The 22,513-nt window shown below is 41.0% G+C and overlaps 1 protein-coding gene across 1 annotated transcript; it reads right to left on the bottom strand.

Annotated features, from left to right (window-relative positions):
* Window positions 1-18,683: 18,683 nt before the first annotated feature.
* Window positions 18,684-21,564, bottom strand: LOC147425924 (uncharacterized). Its single transcript, XM_086498373.1, has one exon. The coding sequence runs from the start codon at window positions 20,624-20,626 to the stop codon at window positions 18,845-18,847; it is 1,782 nt and encodes a 593-aa protein (XP_086354499.1). The 5' UTR covers window positions 20,627-21,564; the 3' UTR covers window positions 18,684-18,844.
* Between the last annotated feature and the right edge of the window lie 949 nt (window positions 21,565-22,513).

Genomic DNA, 22,513 nt, shown 5'->3' with positions numbered 1-22,513 from the left:
CTGGCTTAGATCAATGGCAATGTAAGCAGGTCGAGGACTTTCTCCCGGCTCTGCTAGGTCTATTTTCTTGGCGTTCTCTGGTCCATCATAGGACTCATTGGGTTTAGGCTCTCTCATCGATTGCTGGACCACCAATTTTCTCTCATGAATGGTGTACTTACAATAGTGTGGATGTACATCTATCTCTTTAGTCCCCTCACTAGCGTTCGATCCATCGCTACTTTCCATCTCAGTTGTCCATACATTTTTCAGCTTTTGTTTTAAATCATTATATTTCTTTTTCCGCTCAACTTTCGTTATAATTGGATCTCCAAAGAAATCCAATATTTCCCTTGCAACTCTCTTTTTTGCCTTGCTGGTTTTCTTAAGTTTCGATAGTCTTGCCTTAAAACCTGGGTCTTCAGCAATCTTAAGAAATCTTCTTGACACTTTATCCTTAGCACAATCAACAACATGAATGTTCATAAGGAAGTGTATCTTACTCCTTAACTCAGGCATAGGTAGACTTTTATGGTGTTGTCTACTCTTGTATCTTTTTTGGCGTCTAAACCTAGTTGGTAGACTTTTATGGTGTCGTCTACTCTTGTATCTTTTTTGGCGTCTCACACTTTGGTTTGGGAAGTCGTAAAAGACGTCATTTTCTTGATCTCGATGGTCATATTCTTCCATATTTTTTGACTTCTCGTCATCCGCATTATCTTCGTTTTGACATTGATCAGAAGAATCATAAAATTCTTCTCCATCTTGCTTGATGTTTTTAGTGGGGATTTCCACATAACCCACTATCTTAATATCAAGTTTCATTTCCGTTTGATTGACCCTCATATTCTCGGTGTCTCCTTCGTTCTCGTCTTCCTCCACAATTTTGCTCAACATGTAGTATGGTACAATATCGTAGCCATTCTCGTCACAAAATTTTGTGGGAGTGACTTCATTGACGCACACATCCAAAGTATCCAAAATTTGAGACCATTCTAGGGGTTCGAGCTTCTCTTCAGGGAAGGTCTCTCGTATATAGGCATCGTCTTCCAATACCTTCTCTAGTGTCCTTTCATTGTGGTCGAATTCACTACATTGAGATGCTCCGCACATCCATATCTCCTTTTTCTTACAGAACCACATTGGGACTTCTGATCCACTAATGGTGGCTGAGTCAAACTCTTCCACAGGTGTTCTCGTGACATCATGGTAGCTATGATTCCTCATATTTACACGTGTAGTGGTTTCAGCATGTCTTAGATACAAATAATCATACCCACAGTCCTGCACCATCTTGAGTTGCCTCATAAATGGTCTACCAAGGATAATTTCATAATTGTTTTTCTTGCCGAAATCTACTATGGCAAATGTATGTTCATACTCTATTCCACATGAAGATACCACAATTGCCTCAAGCAATCCTATAGGTCTTTCTACGTGCCCATCCGCTAGTTGTAATTTCATTCTAGTTGTTCGTATTGCCGGTTTTCCCCATTTTTCCCATAGCAATTTGGTAGCAATGGCAATACCAGCTCCACTATCAAGTATGGCCTTAGTCTCTATGCCGTTATACTTGACTGGTAGAGTAGTGTTACCGTCTTCACCCTCACAATACTCTCCAACCTTGTTGAGAGGCACTGGTCTAGTGTTGACTCTCTTCGGTTCTGTGTCATTAAGCTCAGTTTCGAAGAACTTAAGAGGCGTACTTATACCAAATTTTTCAAGACATTTTCCCACTTCCATCCACATGCTTGGACTAATTTTTAACAATTCTGCCAATGTGATTGTACACTTGACCGGAGTAGACAACAAGTCTGTCAAAATTTTAGTGTCCAATTGATTTGAGCCTCCTATTCTTTGAGAAGGTACCCTTCGAATTTCCAACCTTGCCTCGTAGTCTCCCAGGTATGGTGGCAAAGTTCTGAGTGATGCTGGTATGCTATTTTCTGATGCAACGAAACCATCATCCCCTTGAAATGATTTAGCGTCTAGATCCCATGGTGATTTATTCAAGTTCAACTCCGAGAAAGGCGCTGACTCGACTATTTTTGTCTCATATTTTTCTTGAGCTTTTCTCACTGTTTCCCATAGCTCTTCAGGAAAATTTTCTTCCACAATGGGTGTATATGGTGGAAAATCTTTAAGTGATTCATCAGTGCTATTAGGAACGATTCTTGCATCCTCTACATTAGGCAAGGATTTAACATTTTCTATCTTGTCAGGTACCCTTTGTTCAGTTTTGATAGGTGTTTCCTTGTTTGGTGGTTTGATTATTCTATCCCTCACTTCCACAGGTGGAGGCTCTAGTAATGCTTATGCAGTTTCAATCAACTGCTTGCACATCTCTAGTCTCTGTTTTTCTATCTCTGGATATGGATATGTCATCCACCTTTGCTCTAGAGTCTGTCTGTTTTTCAATCTTGCTTCATAGGCTTGCAAGATTGCATCCAAGGGTTCATTGACCTTATCTACCAATACATACCCTCCTGAGCTTGCACTCCTAGGTCCCTCCATTGATTTTAGAGAGTCAGACTCTCTCTGCTGTTTAAGTTGCTCTCGAGCCATTGTTAGCTCAACTTCTACAGCCTTCTGTTTTCATTCACGTCTAGCTTTCATTTTCGCTCTTCGTTCTTTCCAAGGATTATCACGACTAACGCTAGACTTGTCAGTCTTGATTTCCATCATTACTCTTGGACTAATTGTCATCTTTCCTTGTTTGGGCTCTCGTCAAGACCTTAACAGGAATAGTAGTTTTGTTTTCTGACCCCACTGGCGATGGTATGGAATTTACCATGTTTAATGATTTTTTTGCTCCTTTGCTCGGGTTCTTAGGGCAATCAAGAATCAAGTGAGTAATTCCACACTCGGTGCAATATGCGTCGACTCTAATGATTTCATCATGAGGACAGTCTCTTAGCCAATGGTCTCCACCACACTTGTAGCAGGGTCCCTTAGGCTGTTGAGGTGCTCCTTGAGCTCCTCTTTGTTGGTATGCATGCCTCTGTTGGCTATGAACAACAGCGTTCGTTCATCCAAGCTATATCTTCCTTCTCCTGCTGCATGTGCAGCTGTTGGTGGTCCTGTACTTCCAATGATGCTCCAAGGTTCTGGCATTGGTGGTTCTTCCGGTGTATAATAGACAGGATTTGCTGCATATCCATTGGAATCATCGTAATATACATGCATAGGTACCAAAGCCTTCTCTTCTAGTTCATTAACCGTTGGTGTGTATCTTATGCCTACCGGTCTTACTCCTGGTAGGGGTGGTTGTTGCCCCAATAATGGTTGTGGTCTTTCAACACCTATAGGTCCAGGTAGGTTGCCTGCTTGATACCTAGGCATCAGTGGAAGTTGAGGAGATGCTGCGTGAACTTGGGGAGCATATGGTCTCTCTCTCACATATCCCTTGTTATAATAGCATTCCTGCGTCGCATGGTTCGTCCATTTTTGTTCAATAGCACACCATTTCGGCTGCTTAGCCTGAGGCTTGGCATACATATTAATTTTTTTTAGCACTCCCTCTACAAGCTGCTCCTGGCTTACAGCTACTTCTCCTTTCGATGCTATCTTAGCAGACTTCCTTCCACTTTGTTGTGAGGATGAATCGTCATCAAGATCCTTGAATTCACCCTCCTTGTAGACCGCACAATTGTCTACAAGGTAAAGAGATTCCTTAGTTAACTCATTTATCGTTGTGCTCCTCTTCATATGTAAGTCCTTCTGGAGATCTGCGTTCCTTAGTCCTTGAATAAATATAAGCATAATTCTAGACTGAGTTAGCAGTTCTTCCACAGGGCAGAACTTCACATATCTTTTTAGTCGTAGGGTTGCCTTTCGCACATATTCCCCTTCTTTCTGTTTGAACTTATGGATTTGTGAGACTGTATTATGAGCTATCCCCCTTTGTGAGAATTCCTCAATAAACTCGTCAAAAATCTCCTCCATAGACTCGAAATCTCTACGCTCCACAGAGTCAAACCAAGTAGCAGCATCCTCCTCTAGAGTAAGCCCAAACCTTGCAAATTGAGTAGAGAAGTCCAACACTTCTTCAACTCTAATTATGCGCACAAAGGCTGCTACATGATCTCTAGGGTCTCTGTTTCCCGTGTATTTCTTGTTTACCCATTTTTGCACCTGAGAACGTCTAATTCTACGATGGTCTACAAATCTCATCATTGGTTCTCCTCGTCCTACTCGATATACCTCTTCTGGCCTTCGGTAGTGGGAGGGTTCCTCTCCCAGAGGTGCTCCTAAGGCATAATTTCTAACGGTTCTTGCAAGAGGTGGTTCATCTCTTCGAACTCGTTCTATGGGTTGTCTTCCAAGCTGTGCCGATTCTTGAGTTTTTGGCTTACTTTCGCCTTGATACTGTGAATAGAGTAGTGGTTCTTGTAAATCTCTTAGCCCTCTTGCAGCTGGATAACCATCTCTGTTTCGGTTTTGTTCTAATGTCGCACTTTGTTGAAGCCATGCCTGCAATGATGGTTGGGTTGCTTGTTAGTTCTGGTAGTTGAACTTCTGTTGTCGGTTAGAATGTGATGTTGCGTTGTACTCTTCTGAAAATGGATTTGTTGACTTGCTAGGGGTATAGGTGGACCTTGGTACTTCCTCGGGGCATATGTTGGCGTTTCTGGAATTTTTGCCTTTTCTACCTTCTCTGGGAGAATACATTTGTATTCTCGCCCGTATCTGTCAACAAAAATGATATCCTTCCCCATAGCTCTTTCATAAGAGAACAAGTAAAGAACCTTGTCTTTGCTTAATTCATTTGGGTCTGGTTCTTTGCATAAAAAATAAGAGACTACTCCCTCGCTCTCATGCTTGTAAATTCCCACATTCTCATTATAGGTAGAGACCCTGGTTGTTGTTCTTTTCATACATAAAAAGAGCTCCAGGTCGATCAATTTTTGGAGGCGGTTCTTGAGTTTCTTGGACCATTTTTCCTTTTGCCACATTATCTCCATATCTGTTGTAATCCTTAGGGTTGCTAACTATCAGGTAGTGGTTCCCCTTTTCATCTCGGAATCTGTCTCCATCATCATAGACTTGAATTATCTCTAGTCTCCGAGACGGTTTTTCTTCTATACAAATACACTTGTGTCCCCGATAGTCAGAATAAACTAGGGCTCCCCTAGAGTTTGTTCCTTCTAAGAAGATTATAGTGAACTTGGCATCGTTCAAAGGGTTCTGGGAGGTACTTCCTCCTAGCATTGGTCCTCCACCGGAGAAACCTTCTGGCCGTTGACTCCCCATCATGAAGAAGGACTGATCTGATGAAGTGTCAGTATCACTACCCTCCTCAATGATCGGTGCTAATGGATCTAGCCTTGTCTGAGTTACACTCTCTTCAGTGGATGTGGTGCTTACTTGACTTTTGACACTTTTAGCTCCTGACTTAAAAAAGGCTCCTGACCTTAAATACATAAGACTCAAAGTTGTATTGCAAACTTAAAGCTTACCTGGACTTCTCTTGCCTGTGCATCTCTGTGATGATCTCCTTCTGGGATCTACACAAGTATGAGTCTATCCCTTGAATTTCATACAATTTGGACTCTTGGTTTGTGTTTTAGGCCAAATCTAGTGTTTTTGTCAGACACTAAATCTCTATCTCGACCTTAGAATCACTTCTAGTGATCCAAACACCTTGAAACTTGGTATGTGAGCTCTTTAGGTCCTGTTTAAGCTAACCCTAGGAGGGTTTTTCAAAATAAGGTTTACAACCGAACTTCCTTAGTCTATCGCAATAGACTCATAATCTTCTCCAAACTGGGTCTTTTTCCCAAAGTTCTCTCCACAGCTGGAATCCCCACCCTCTGTATGGTGTATCCACAAATTTGTGCAGTGTTTGGACAATAGGTCAGGGCCTTTTTGCCAATATATCTCTGAGCTCAGATTCTAACACCAGACTTGGGGTTTGGTGGACAAGCAGGTGTTCAAATGTCCTCAAATCTTTTGAGCACTCTTATTTTGATGTTGAGTCAGTGATCCTAGGGGTTTTACCTGAATGTGAGTCTATCCGCAAGTAGTAGTCTATCGTGATAGACTCAATAGAGGACAACTGGGATGTGATTTCTCTACTGTTTTTGGACAGTTTGGTTTCTTGTGCCCTTAGAAGTCTATCCCTCAAATTTCATTCAATTTGGACTCCTTTTGACCTTGGACTCAAGCACTTTTACTTTTCTATGGAAAATTCACAGGTCAGATGCACTTGAAGTGATGCAAATTTGATGACAATTCAAACTTAAGCTTGTGAATATCAGTTGTACATCATGACACAATCAGTTTACCAAAGGCTAGTGGTTATACTTCTTTTTGGCCTCTTTAGGTTCACGTAGTGTTTTCTATGGCAATCCCTTGTTTTTTCTTGTTGGTTTTTGTCGCAATTTTAACGTTTTCTCAAGCGCTCGATCATAAATCCAAATGCATACAATATTCACACCCTTGAAGAGTGTATGGTGTGGGTTTTTTCTTTCAAGGAAAGCAAACAGCCTCGTTGTTTCTTCTCTTTGTTTGTTTTGCGTTTTTACAGCGTTTTTCTACACTATTCGCACACAAACATTACTTAGAACTCAAAACCATAAATCCTAACTCCACCTTATCCTACCTAACTAACTCTAACTAGTCGTAGACCCTCGGTAAGTCACAGTCTTCGTGGCTATCCACTAGACCTCAGGATATCCTCTCCTGGATCTTCTCTTGAAATTTAAGCTCTCTCTAGTCGAAACTAAAGTAAGATAACCATCACACAAGTGACGTAGATCTCCCTACTTAAGGTCTTGTGTCCCCGCCAGTGGCACCAATGTTTTGGGGCTAACTACTCCCCTGTTCATGCTCACAAGCACGACACAGACAACATACTTGTCATCCGGTGACATGACTAACCCGTAGGTGCACGGTGGCAATCTCGTTAGCTTGTTAGGCTGAGACCAACCTACACATACACACTTCTATGATGCATCAATCACTAATCCTTGTTAACTCCAGCCCACTCTATCCCTAAATGCTCATAACACCGTTTACACATAAAATGAACTCGGAATCGCTTCAAACTTGCTAGGTATCATCCCCTCACTAGGATACACTTACCTATAAGTCCAATCTCACCAGATTATAACCCTAACTACCTCGAATACAGTCGCGATAAACTCACAGGTCATAACCTAAAAGTATGCGAAACCTAGGTCTATGAACATCTATGCGTAGCTAATCTCGCCCTCGTTCCATAAAGTACTTGATTGTTGGAAACAGACACTGTTTGTGCTACTTACAATCAAAACAAGCTCGTGGGAAGATCGCTCGTGAGCAGCTCAAAGATGCGAATGCGTGGTGTGGGCGCGTAGCTCTCGGAGAGGCTACCGCGATGGTGTGGTCGCTTCGTGAATCCGGTGAGGGAGATGCGCGTAGTGAAGAGGATAAGATCACTCTCTCTCTCTCTCTCTCTCTCTCTCTCTCTCTCTCTCTCTCTCTCTCTCTCTCTCTCTCTCTCTCTCTCTCTCTCTCTCTCTCACACACACACACACACAGACTCGTACAAAACAGAATTGATGATTGAAATGTTATTCAAAAATGGTTCTAAGGTGACCTTTATACTTTTGTCACCTTAGCTCAAAATGTACATGGGGTTTTCATTGAGTTCTACTCATCATAATTACAAATGGAAACACATTGCGTCCCGGCCAACTAATAAATCTATACATAATCGAGACAATTGGACAAAGACGGTAGACATCATTGGCATTACAAATGGAATTTGATAGGGAATTTATACAACTGTTGGGCTTCAACATGAGAAAATCATTTGGGAGTATTAGATATTAGTTTTAATGACATAGATTTTCAAAGAGACCTTTCCAAAAAATTGCTTGTCATTCTAGGATCTCTATCTAACATGATGAATGTTGGTAATCCATGGTGTTTGAAAATCTGTGATATGAAGAGAGTTGCCATTTGGTGTGCCTTAATAGTATTTTTGACAAGAATAAAGTGTGCTTGCTTGCTAAACCTGTTGACTATTGTCCATATTTACATATTCCCATGGATAGACTTGGGTAATCCAAAGATAAAATCCATGGATATACTCTCCCATGGTGAATTTGGGATAGGCAATGGCTGGAGTAATCTAGGTTGCTTCCCTCTATCATAATTGGTCTTTTGGCATATCACACATTGTGAAACATACTCTTGTATGTCCACTTTCATGGTAGGCCAATAGAAATACGTCTCTCCTCCTATGAGAGTAGGGTGAATGCCTCTATGCCCCGCATAGGGAGGAGCATGGGATTCATACATGACTTTCTCACGAAGGGAGTGGGTAGCACATAGCCTATTGCCGTGGAGAAGATAAACATCCTGCAAGGTGAATGGTTCCTCTTTCTTCCCCAAAGCAAGGGCTGACATTATGTTTCTAAAGTCATGATTAGTAGCATACTCATCTATCATGGAAGATAGATCATTGTGAGTTGCTATAGACATCGCATTAACTTTTGGTTGTAAAGTGCATCAGCCACTTGATTGTTCTTACCCGCCGCAATGTGAGCAATATGAAAATTAAATCGTGAAAGAAAGTTTTCCCACCTCATTTGTTTATTGGAAAGCTTGGTCTGCATCATGAAGTACTTGAGACTTTGGTGGTCTGTTTGTAAAGTGAATGGAGTCCCCAATAAATAGTGCTTTCATGTGTCTATGGCATGTACAACAGCTAAAAGCTCTTTCTGATAAATGTCAAAGACTCATTCATCTGTATTGAGCCTTTGGCTCTCATATGCTATGGCATGCCCTTCTTGAAGCAAGACCCCTCCAAGGAAATCACCACAAGCATCACATTGGACCTCAAATGGCTTTGAGAGTTCCGGAAGCAAGGGGACTGGTTGGGAGGTAAGCTTATCTTTGAGCTTGTCAAAAGAATTTTTCTCCTTAGCAGTCCATGAATACTTATTAACGTTCTTCTTTGCTAAGTCATGTAATGGTCTTGCTATTTGAGAAATTTCTCTATGAAGATAACATAAAATTTGTAGAAAGCATTAACTATTCCAAGCCTTAGTCCCAAGGCCTCAAACACCTTCGAAGGTGGAGAGAGCTAGTGGGGAATGAGGATAGGGAAGAGGAAGAAGAAACATTTCATAGGAGAAAGAATTAGTTCCTCACTTATCATCACTCTTCTTGATAGCATACATAATAGCATAGTAATGAAAATGGAGAAGATGGCAAGCTTAAGCATTGAAGCATAGCTCTTGGTTGGATTTGCACCTTCCCTAGCCAAAAGTGTTGGTGTAGGCTCTCAACTTCTCTACTAGCTTGGAGAAGAGATGGAGCTCTTGCACTTTGCACTACACACAATGAGGGTGTGTGGGAGTGTGTGTGGGAGAGTATACCCCCAAGCATGCCCCTAGCTTCCTTGGTCAACCCCCTCTTGTAGCTCAAGCTTGAAGCTCATTGGACCCCTGCAAGACTAGCCAATCACATGCAGGATGCATTACAAGTATCCCCCTTTCCCCTTTGAGAAAGAGGACTTTATAAATGCAAAAAAAATTAATTAAATCACTAAATTATCATTGGACCCCTTGGGAGGCCAACCAATAGGCTTTAGGCACACCATGAGGGCAACATGAGGAACAACTTGACAAGCGTTCTTTTTGCTTTCTTTGTACCAAGCTTGCCTTGTGTGTGGGCGTGTGTGTTTTCTCTCTAGTCCCCCTCTTTTCAAGCATGACAAGCACCTCAAGAACCTTACCCAGCAAGCATGACAAGCACCTCAAGCTTGGGCCGGGTTCCCACCTCAAGCTCATCCCTAGCTTACCTAAGGTCAAAGGACTTTTTAACAATAACTTTTGGAGGTCTTCAATGAAGCCAACCCTAAGGTCTTTTAAGCTTAATTGGTTAGCCTTGATCTTTGACAGACCTTTCATTTGGACCCCTTTACCATTGGCCGCATGGTGAGATAGATCTGTAAGCACATGTCTATATTCTAACCCTTGTTCTCGTTTATTCTCCCACATTAAATGATCAGTTTAATATGAGAAAATCATTTGGGTTGGTTAGATATTAGATTCTATGACAAGATCATGAGGCAAGTACAAGAATTGGTAGACAAAGGGATGGTGAGGTCTAGCTCCTCTCCCTTTTGTTTTCCAGTCCTTTTAGTGCAAAAGAAAGATGGTACATACCATATGTGTGTGGACTATCGAGCACTAAACCATATCACTATGAAAAACAGATTTCTCGAGCTTCGGGTAGAAGATCTGCTTAATAAGCTACAATGCTCTACCTACTTCAATAGGATTGACCTTAAAAGTGGCTATCATCAAATAAGGATAGTGGATGAAGATATTCTAAAGACCGTGTTTCGTACAATGTTTGGTCTTTATGAATATCTAGTCATGCCTTTTAGCTTGACTAATGCACCAGCCACGTTCAATTATCTAATAGAGAGGATCTTTAGATCCTATCGCAAATTTGTTGGAGTGTTCTTTGATGATATCATCATCTAATCCAAGTCCTTGGAGGAACACAAGAAACATCTCCAAGTGATTTTTCAAGCATTGAGGGAGAACAAGCTTCTTGTCAACCAAACGAAAAGCAAATTTTTCCTTCAAGAGATTCAATACTTAGGTCATATTATATCTCACGATGGTATCTGTATGGATCCATCAAAGCTGGAGGTAATAAAAACATGGCCTAATTCAAGGAATCTACATGATCTAAGAAGCTTATTGATATGTGTGCATACTATAGATGCCTCATAGCAAAATTCTCTCAAATAGCAGGAGCATTACATGACTTAAAGTATTCATGGACTGCTAAGGAGAAAAATGCTTTTGACAAGCTCAAAGAGAAGCTTACCTCCCAACCAGTCCTCATGCTTTCGGATCTCTCAAAGTCATTTGAGGTCCAATTTGATGCTTGTGATGATTGCTTGTGGTGATTGCCTTGAAGCAGTCTTGCTTCAATAAGATATGAGAGCCGAAGGCTTAATACGAATGAACGGGTCTCAGGCATTTATGAGCAAGGGCTTTTAGTTGTTCTAGATGCCCTAGACACATGGAAGTGCTATCTAGTGGGGACTCCATTTATTCTACAAACCGACCACCAAAGTCTCAAGTACTTCATGACGCTAACCAAGCTTTTTGACAAACAAATGAGGTTGGCAAAATTTTCTTTTGCAATTTAATTTTCATATTGCTCACATTGCTTGATAAACACATTCAAGTGGCCGATGCACTTTCACGACGACCAAAAGTTAATGCGGTGTCTATACCAACTCACAATGATCTATCTTCCATGATAGATAAGTATGCTACTGACCCTAACTTTAGAGACATAATGTCAGCCCTTGCTTTGGGAAAGAAAGAGGAACCATTCACCTTGCAAGATGGTTATCTACGTCATGAAAATAGTCTATATGTTATCCACTCCCTTCGTGAGAAAGTCATGTATGAATCCCATGCTCCTCCCTATGCGGGGCATAGAGGAATTCAACCTACTCTCTGAGGAGTAGAAGCATACTTCTATTGGCCTACCATGAAAGTGGACATACAAGAGTATGTTTAGTATGCCAAAAGACCAAGTATGATAGAGGAAAGCAACCTAGATTACTCCAGTCATTGCCTATCCCAAATTCACCATGGGAGAGTATATCCATGGATTTCATCTTTGAACTACCCAAGTCTATCCATGGGAATACGGGAATATGGACAATAGTCAACATGTTTAGCAAGCAAGCACACTTTACTCCTATCAAAAAGACTATTATGGCACACCAAATGGCAACTCTCTTCATATCTTAGATTTTCAAACATCATGGATTACCAACATCTATCGTATCAGCAGATAGAGATCCTAGAATGACCAGTAATTTTTGAAAAGGTCTCTTTGAAAATCTAGGTACAAGCTTGAATTTCTCTTCGGCCTATCACCCACAAACGGATGGCCAAAGTTGGATAGCCAATTTTACAATTCTCGATCTACTAAAGACTTATGTTACCAAAGTAGATTAATGCTCACAATGGGAAAAGTACTTACCTGGTGTAGAGTATGCGTACAATCATACTTCTACGAGAAAATCACCTTTTGAAATCATTGAGGGAATACCTAAAAGTCCCTTGCTACTTAAAGTACATGGGAAGATCTTCACTGCCGATGGGTATAGCCATGACCTACAAGAATCTTTTCAAAAGATTAAGGAGGATATATCCATCTCTCAACAAAGGGAAAAAACTGTTGCTGACAAGCATAGAAGGGACTTAACGTTCAAAGAAAATGATTGGGTCTTACTTAAGTTTCCCAAGGCTCGTCCATCAAAATTATTATGCTAAATTAGTAAAACTATACTATGGTTCTTTCCAAATCTTGAAGCCAATCAATGAATGGCTTATCAACTCAAGTTTCCCGACCATTGGCTCATAAACAATGATTTTCATGTGAGCCTACTTAAGCCCTACAAAGGAGAGCCACCAAGTGAACCAATTATTGAAGACCCTCCCAAAATTGAAGACCAAGAAAGGGTGCTACAACCCGAAGCTATCCTTCGACATGAAGACAAGGTACTATGACATGGTAGGATTATCCGACGGTATCTTATTAAGTTCAAAAATTATCCTTTTGAAGATGCTAGATGGATGCAAGGAATATAACTTAAGTATAGTATGAACCTTATCAATGCTTACAATGCTACACTAGAGTAAGCAAATGTACAAATTTCTTTCAAATGATCAATGTTTTTGTCTTATAAGACTAATTCTATTTTTATTGTGCACAAATTTAAGGAGTATGCATACTTAGAATCATGTTTGTGATGACGATGTCTCTCAAACACCAAGTAGAATTTGTTACTCTTACTCTACTTGAGAGAATGAAATGGACTAAAGAGTAGACATGCTTGCAGCAGCATTGTCTCCCAAGCACCGATGGATTATTCATCCATCTTGGAATGATGTCATAGGGTAAAAAGGGATCCTCTACTCGCTAAGGAACATTGACTAATGACTAAGGCTTTATCTCATAGTCAAAGACGACTATGATATTAAGAGAGAGGTAATGTCATTAAATTTAATATCTAACCAACCCAAATTACTTTCTCATATTAAATTGATCATTTGATATGGGAGAATAGATGGAAACAAGGGTTAGAATATAGACACGTGCTTTTGTGTCTATCTCGATACAGGGCCAATGGCAAAGGGGCCCAAATGAGAGATGATATGTCAAAGAGAAAAGTTAGCTAATGGATCTTAAAGACCTTAGGGTTAGCTTTATTAAAGACCTCCAAAGGTTAGTATTAAAAGTGCTTTGACCTTAGGTAAGCTAGGGTTGAGCTTGAGGTGGGAACCTGACCCAAGCTTGAGGTGCTTGTCGTGCTTGATGACTATGGTGTTTGAGGTGCTTGTCGACTAGGGAGCTTGAGATGCTTGTGGGAACATTACCCAAGCTTGAGGTGCTTTGTCATGCTTGCTGACTAAGGTTCTTGAGGGTAAGGTGTTCCACAAAGTCAACAACTATCCCTACAATGAGGGGGCGAGCCCTACAAGTGTGGGGTAGAGAGAGAACACACACCCTCACACATGGTAAGCTTGGTACAAAGAAAACATTTAGGACACTTGTCAAGCTCCTCTTCATGTTGCCCTCATGGTGTACCTAAAGCCTATTGGTTGGCCTCCCAAGGGGTCCAATGATTAATTAGTTAATCTAATTAAATTTTTTAGCATTTATCAAGTCCTCTCTCTCAAAGGGGAAAAATGGACACTTGTCCCAAGGTTACATTTTTTGCTTGATGCCCCTTGCATGTGATTGGATAGGCCTGGAGAGGTCCAATGATCTTCAAGCATGAGCTACAAGGGGGGGTCGACCAAAGCAAGCTAGGGGGTTGCTTGAGGGGTATACTCTCCTAGACACACTCTCATTGTGTGAAGTGCAAAGTGCAAGAGCTCCATCTCCTTCTCCAAGCTAGTAGAGAAGTTGAGAGCCTACACCAATGCTAGCAAGAAGAGTGATGATAAGTGAGGAAATTTTTCTTTCTCCTATGGAATTTTTCTTCTTCCTCTCCCCTACCCTCATTAACCGCTAGCTTTCTCCACCTTTGAAGGTGTTTGAGGCCTTGTGAATGAGTCTTGGGATAGTTAATGCTTTTTGCAAAGTTTATGTTATGCTAGTGATGCATGAAACTTTCAATCTTCATTGCATCACCTAGGTCACATGGAACACAAAGACTGTATTGTACCAAGTCTCTCTTGATGGGAGAATCTATAATACAAATGCCTATTGGAGGAGGGGGACCGGCTCCACATAAATCTGATCCTCAACTATTATGTTCTCTAAACTCTCTCTCTTGCAAAAGTATTGTTAATGCCAAGTTAACTAAGTACTATGTTTATGTTGCTACCATCAATTAAGTTCACCCTCTATGCTCACAAAGTTATCTCACAAAAGTGCTTTATCTAATTTCCTAATTCCGCTACTCTCAAAGTTCATAGGCCACTTCCATTACATAAAGAGATGGAGGAGCGTGCACAAAATGATATTCATATAGAGATGCCAAAAACCCCCTACAGAACCCACTTTTGCATCAAGAACATCCCAAGAATCGGAGAAAATTGGTCAAGTGTTGTCATCCACGATATGTGGTAATTTTGGAAGGGTTTGATTGCAAGACTTGCAACAAATGAGTCTTTCACTAAACAATATTTGGTTGCGGATTGCAATAACAAATACTATGAGGAGGAGCCAATGGCAACTAATTTGAAATTAAAAAACAAGTGAGTTGAGAGAGTCTAGCATTTTTTTTTTTTACAAAAACTAACTTGAAAATCAATAGGACCCAAAGAGTTGAAATACCCCATTGGATCACCTCTAGAGGGACACCTTGTTCTCACCTTGTGTTCACATTGCTAGGGCTCTTGTCCTTGGACATTCGAGTGCATCCTCCTCCTGGGTGCGGTCAATAGAGGAGGAGGTTCCTAAGTGGTTGCTACGAGTTCTCTTTGTTGTTTCCAGCATGTGGTGCATCAATTAGGTGGCCATGGTGATGCCTATGCATGGTTGTTGCCTGCTTGATGGTATGTGGCCCTTTCTCGACCATGTTTCATAATATTTGGAAGGGATAAGTACCTCCCCTTGTGGGCCCTCTGGTGCGTCAAATTTTTTTACTTTAAAAAATCAACAAAAATACCATTCTGAGCATTCTATACTGTAGAGCATGACGGAGTAGAGCCAACTGAGAAAGAGCTCAAAGAATTTTCCCAATTCTTGGTGAATATGTTAGAGCAGAGAAAGATCTACAGATGGTGACAAGCATTGACCAAGGTTGACTTCGGGATCTCTTTTCATATTTCTTTTGTATATATTTTATACGTGCAATTATTGACGTTGTAGTTTTTTACTAAATGTAAAAATACTTCAACGATCAAAATGTGATGATCAACCATTTGATTCTGGACTTGGAAGAAGAAGATATTGGCAGATCCGTGTTGGCAAGCATCAAAGGGCATGCGAATAAGGACGATCGTATGAATGTTTGTGATGGGGATTGGGTGGATGCTTCGGAATGGAATGACATGAACGTTTGTCAATTGGGCAAAGTTGCACATCTAAGTTTTGCAACAAGAGATGGCCATGGTTGGTGTTTGCACAACAAGGCAACATTAGAGATGATGTTGGATGTTGCGAGAGCCACATGATGGGATTTAGTACTTGCAATACAATCATTTCCACCAAATATTTTACCAATGCTCTCGTTGTAGGAGGAGCGGAATGTGGACATTTCTATCTATATCAAATTTGAAATAGTACACCAAGCCAACAGATGTGGTAGTGCGATATAGAGGAGATGCTGGTATCTTGGCATTGCTTGGTAGCTACATGTGTCAATACATCATGATTATGGAGTGCAATGAAGCGTATGCAGCAGAGCTTCCAAAGATATTGCAAGCATCTATCTCACAGCTTGACATTTAAGGAAAGCATTAGAACAATGATTGTAGGATATGGACAATGATTAGTAGACAATAATTAAAATTTATGATGTGGAAAATGAACATTGTATCACACGTATTGTTTGGTGCATTTCTTGTACCGCTATTCAATTATTGGACAACATGTAGATGACTCTGTCGATTATATTTTCTTCTTTGTTCTAAGTCTAGAATTGTAATGTAAACTCATTTGGTAATAAGGCTTGTCATTGCAAACTGGTAGTAAAAAGAGATGAGTGCACATAGTTATTTGGTAGAGCTCAACGTGAGGATTAACCGCTCACCTCTCCTTATTATTGTATATGATCAAAAGAATAGATAAGGTTAGTAGGGTCACTGTGATGGGTGTTTGGTGGTCGATTGGCCTGAACCCTAACAATCTCCCACTTGAAGGCCAACATGGCCCAAGTGGCCTATGTATGTACAACCATGAATTATCCAAGTGGCTTCACTTCCTACACCCATCATCTCCATGCAATGTACAATCCAATATGAGGGCTCTTTGTGAGAGCATATGTAGGGGTGTCATATGTATGAAACTTGACTAGCTCAATGCACTTGCTAGCCAATATATTGTGTATCACATGATAACAGACTTTTATGTGTATTGACTTGGAGTGAAACACGAGGTTCTTTGCTAATACAATATCTCTGACTATCACAATGCAACACTAGAGTCTCGGAGTATTGCCAAGATCTCCCACTAGGCGAGCTAAACACACATCTGCTAGTATATGAAACTACCACATATTCTGCCTCTGTGGTGAAAAATGACGTACAATCCTGGAGACATGATCACCATGACACGGCTACTCCAACAAATGGGAAAAGATAGCGATACATGGATCTTCAATTATCCACATAGCTCGCATAATCCACATCCGTGAGGTTGCAACGATGTTTAGCAAGCTTTGCTTGGATTGGTGCCATGACAAGATGTCAAGATGCCAAGCTAGTCATGTACCCAAAATAGGTATGATATGCATTAGGTTGCGAGCATGTGGAGTATTTACTTTTTTCCTTCACACTGTGATATTTTTTGTGAAGCTTTAGAGAAAAGCTCACTCCGTGGACAAAAAGCTCGCTCAAAAAGCTTGCTCCGTACCAATCCCCGTGAATGATGTGAGTGCTGCAAGCCATACTCCTATCATACATTATATAGGATATGTCAAAGAAGGTTCTTTACTTGTCACAAAAAAACTAAACGTTTTAATATGGAGGGGTGAAGCTGATTTCTACTCCATTGCCTCCATTGGTAAAACTTAGCTAGGAGGACTTTCCCAAATCTAATGAGAAAAGGTTGAGAATATGGACAAGATTTTGTATATTGGTTCTTTGATGTATATCATGGTTGAAACTCATGCAAACATTGCATTTGTAAAGGGAGGAATGAGAAGATTTACAACGAATCCTGGCAAAAAGCATAGGGAGGTAGTGATGGATGTAATGAGATACTTGAATGGTATGAAAGGGTTGTGCATTTGCTTTGGAGGTAAGAAGCAAGGAATGTGGATAATAGAACGTCTACCTCATGTTAAGTCTTTACATTCGTTGGTGTTGCATTTTCGTGGAGACCTTGTTTGCAAGATTGTTCATCTGAGTCTACCACAGAGTGGAGTATGTTGTTGCATCAGATGCCAACAAGAAAGCTATATGGCTTACTTGTCTAGTGGGAGATTTGGGCAATAATGCATCAGTTCCAGTTTTGCATAGTGATAGTCAGAATGATTGAAAGTTAGCACAGAATGTCATGTTTCGCGCAAAGACAAAGCAATTGTGCGAGGCATCACTTTATATGCGAGGTGCTTGAGGACAAGCCCATAAAGGTTGTCAAGATTCACATATATGACAACCCCACTACTCCACTAACCAAAGATCTATCCTCCAAGAAGTTTGCATTGTGAAGCGTTTATCAGCATTGGGTAGAAATCGAAACTCTACATACCTTGATATGTCCATAGCTTGCTTAAAGGCACATTTGCCTAAGAGTATACCTCCATGTCACATGATTCTTCATGGTCGATTTGCATGTTTTAAGACCAAAGCCAGAGTTTGCAAAATTGGGAATTTGTAAGAGGTTGGCTTATCAAGATAGAGAGGAAATTTTATTGGAGCTGACTTTATGGTCCAATAATATATCATTAACCCTACTCACTATGGGCAGTTGGCCAATTCAATACTTTACCTCTTGTTCATTCCCCTGCCATTCCTCTTTAAGAACTAAGCTGATTTGCTAAACATGCCTTGCGTATTGTAGCCTTTTCTTTAAGGAGATTGTCCATGAAAAGCAACTACCAAACAATCACTCAGCTGTCAAAGTTCTCATTATTTCGAGAATTTTGTGTGGATGCTCAGGTGTTTCATTGCTGCTTCCTTGCCTTGATGTGGCAGGTAGTTCAGGAATACTACGCCGAATTATCCTGCATATGGATGTAAGGCACTATCCATAAGTTTCATAAGCATTGGGTAGCCCTAAAGGCATGATCAAGGACTTACAATGCCCAAAACAAGTCCTAAATGCGGTCTTGGAAACATTATGTTCCTTAATCTTGACTTGATGATATCCCAATCGCAAGTCAATTTGTTCTCCTTCATGCATCTGTTAACAATTGGTAACTAAAATACCTTATTCAGCAGTACTGTTGAGCTATATAAATTCTTAGCCAAGGGGCTTTGGGCTTGCTCTGCTTCAATAGCAAGAGATGACGGCAGAGGCAGAAGCCTACGTACAACAAGAGCATGGAACCCATATGCTGACCATCAGTTATGATTCAAGCACTATGTACACACGTGTGTCATCTGATGAAACACTACATTATTCTGATACGGTAGTCAAATAAAAAGGACCCAATGCTCCTTCTCTTATGATGTATGGTGGATTTAGCATAACCCAGAATTTCTTGTCATTGAGCTTGCAATGCTTTTATCAGCTTGCACCTGTACAAATCTGTCAGTAAATCTCTGAAAGCTTTCTCAATGTGCTTTTGGTTGCAGGGTGAGTTCAACAAAACAAAGCAGACAAACATATCCTGCAACTCATGAAGGTCTTTTAAGCCCCTTCCTAGCAGCATCTCCAACATAGAGTTGTGGAAGTCCACATAGGGATCATTTGAATATTTCACAACAGGGAGTGTGTCTTGCATCCAAATTCCGCCGCTCAAGGTATCGCAATCATCTGGTTTGCTGAGCTTAACCTTCTCATGGTCATGCCTCATTCTTGCTCCGACTCTACCCTCTTTGTGTATAGCTGGATCTTGTTGCTTACTGTGTCCATTCGCTGCATTCAATGGGGTCAACTTCAAAGAGAGGTCCTTGTTTGCATAGGAGAATTCACTGGCCTTCTGTAATGGTGGGTCATCATGTGCTTGATAAGCCTTCAATGGCTTGCAACTGGGTGATAGACTCTTACTCGGGTTCATATGCCCCTTGTACTCCTTGAAGAATGAGGCAGCTCTCGGATAATGGTGGGTCTCCTTAAAGGCTGAAGAATTCCTGAGATTAAGATTGTTTGTCTCATTAAAGCACTCTCTTTGTTGAAAAACCATGTCCTTGGCACTCTTTCTTGCGAGATTTGAATTTTTGCTCCCATATTTGTGTTGGGTACTTTTTAGGAGTGGTGGGTCTTGATTATGATGCTGATGTACTCTCTCTCCCCATGTCTGATGCTTGTGATAGTAATGCACGTCTTCCTCAAATGCCCTCATTTTGCCTTTGTGCTGCTCCACAATATGTGCTGTCGTGCAGACGTATAAATCTGCCTCTAGTTGGGGGGTCAGAGTTGCTCTTCTTTTCACATATGAAGGTTTCGTCTGTGGAGCTTCTACCTCAGTTTGTGATTTCTTCACATTTTTACTTGATAGCAGTTGTGCATGCTCGAGGCTTTTCTCACAAGTACTGTCTTTGGTGGGACGGCCAAGTTTTGTTGATGACGATGAAGTGCTGTGATGTGCATGCTCATGAGGGTTGTTTGCCTCTCCGGTTGTGATTGAAGAGTCTTTTTGCTTGTAATGAGAATCTGATCTATGTTTACTGTGGTATAATTGATTTTGTGCTACGTCTATCTCCCCTGGTGTTGATGGCTTGGCCTGTCTATGCACCTTCTTTTGATGTTTTGCCTGCTTATACGACCGTAATCCATACTTATTGTATGATTCAGATATCTTCGTATCACCTCTTCTTGTATAATTGACAATATCAGCTCTATGCCCAATTGCAGTATGAGATGCATCCCCATTGAGAGAAGCATTACTGTTTTGTGGTCTCCTTGATAAGGGTGCTTTGTTGCTCTGGTGGTGGGCATGGGCATAGAGTAAATGGTGATGGACTGCTTCCATGTAAGCTTTCTGATGACGAGGCAAGTGGAGTACGGCGGCCATGGGGACAGGGACAGGCACGTGAACATCTCTAAGGGCAGAAGAGGTGCACCTGCTGCAAGCATGCATGAAGGACGACAAAGAGAGCAAGCATTTGCTCTCTTCACCTGCTGCAGTTGCGGAGTCGAAGCTTGTGCGCGCACAGAAGGGACTCAAGCTTCTGGCTATGGCAGCATGCGCTTGAAGCCTTCTCTTAAGAGCAGATACCTTCTTCGGCCGCTTTTCGGAGTGGGGCTTCTTGCTGGATCCAGTGGAGAGGGGCCATGACAGGAGCTTCCAAGAGGAAGAGGTTGCTATTGCAGCTTGATCCATAGAAGAAGAAGCAGGATGTCAAATATGTTGCTGACATGCAAATTGAGCTCCAAAACGAAGGGAGCTAAAAGCACAAACTTTGAGCAGAGAGTCAATAAACAAGCTTAACCAAACAGTTGATTTATCCAAGAAGAGGGAGAAATTAGGCAGCAGAGAAGCTAAAAAGGAGCAGCTCAAATCTAGGCCTATGTGAAATGGATGTCTCTCCCATACAAGTGTGGATTACATTTCTCTCTCTCTCTCTCTCTCTCTCTCTCTCTCTCTCTCTCTCTCTCTCTCACACACACACACACACACACACACACAACACACTCACATTCACTAAGGGGCTTTATAAAGTGTGTGTGCTAGCCTATGTGGTAGTAGCATTTTCCACATTCTTTTATCCTTTGGAACATTCCCCTAATGGCTCTTGTTGGTGTTCCTCCAAGATTGCTTGCCACCTTATGATGGAAACGTTTCCATGTCGGCCTTCTTTTTTGGGGAAACCGTAAATTTACATGGTGTCACCTTATGCCCCATGTACATTACACTTTTGCAAAAGCTCATCACTAGGCTGAAGCTAAAGATGAACATCTCTACTTATCATCCCATTGTGGTAGATTGGTTATCCCAATTCCCTCTTGAGTAAGCTGTCTTGAGTTCAAAACTTGTCGGATAGATCTTTGAGGTCACTCGGGATTGTTCCAAGGACGTTTAAAAATTCCCGTCTCTTCTTCTTTTCTGTTTCTGCCTTTATGTTTTACTTCTTTTCCACCTCACCATGTCCAAAGCTAAGGTAAAATTTGTACAGCACATGGTGGCATGTCTTGCAAATCATACCCTCCTCTTGTACTACAAAACCACAAAGATGGAAAGTATTGACTAGTATGTGCCTTTACCCTAACTTGCCTGAACAAATGCACTAAAAAAGGACCATCTCATCCCTTATGAACATTTTTCTCTATTTTTTTCCTTGCTTGCTTTGAGGAATGACAACCTTTTACCTTGAAAATTCCCTTTCCATCCTTTAAAGAAATTATGCCAATCCTTTTACAACATAGGTAAAAGAACATTGTAACCCTTGGCAATCTCTGAAAAGAGGTTTTTTTGCACTCCTAATTGTCCTTAGCACATGCTTGGCTCTGTTAAGTACATGGGGGGTACAAATGTGAATGTACAATAGGTAACTACTTTTTTCATCCTACTAGTCACCGTGAGTACATAAAATCATAGCAAACGTTGTAGCATTGTCTATTGGTCGCCTTATTAAGATCAAAAGTAATGCCAGTGTGATGTAGTGCCTTGCAATTTAATTGCATTGCATCTGTAGTGAATGATGGAGGATTAAATAAAATTCAGGTGACCTTCCCTCAAGTTGGCCAATGGGAGTGTATGATTTCACAGCCATGAGTAAGTTCTACTTTTTCCCCCCCACTAGGTAAGAAGGTAGACAAGCTTTTTGGTAAAGAAGATTACTCTATTATTCAACAAAGGACTTCTTTCCAACCAAAAGAGTTTGCAAATCACGCTAAAGTCCATGTATCATGAGCAAAAGTACTTTAGCTCATTGTCATCTCTTGTCATGGAAAGCAAAAGCTAGAACCTGGCATGAACTTCATAAGCCTCAACTTGCTCCATCATGTATACCATTCATCTCTCATCTTTAATTGTTAAACTACAAGCGTTTAAGGTTTTGGGTTGAGCCATAGCAATCTACATAGTATTTAATAGGAACATTTTAGTGACCAAGCCAAAGCAACCTTCAATTCTCACAATGCTTTTGTCACCTCCAAGGTGGCATACATGCACATTCTCTTTAAACCCACAATGTAATGTACCAAGCAAGTGCATTCTCCATATACCCACAAGGTAGCGTCAATTCCCTAATATACCCTTCATTACCAA

This window comes from Adiantum capillus-veneris, chromosome 24 (assembly GCF_014529385.1).
Source record: "Adiantum capillus-veneris isolate H3 chromosome 24, ASM1452938v2, whole genome shotgun sequence".
NCBI classification, from domain to species: Eukaryota; Viridiplantae; Streptophyta; class Polypodiopsida; order Polypodiales; family Pteridaceae; genus Adiantum; species Adiantum capillus-veneris.
The sequence above is the reverse complement of the archived record's forward strand: the minus strand, read 5'-3'. Positions and strand labels throughout refer to the sequence as shown.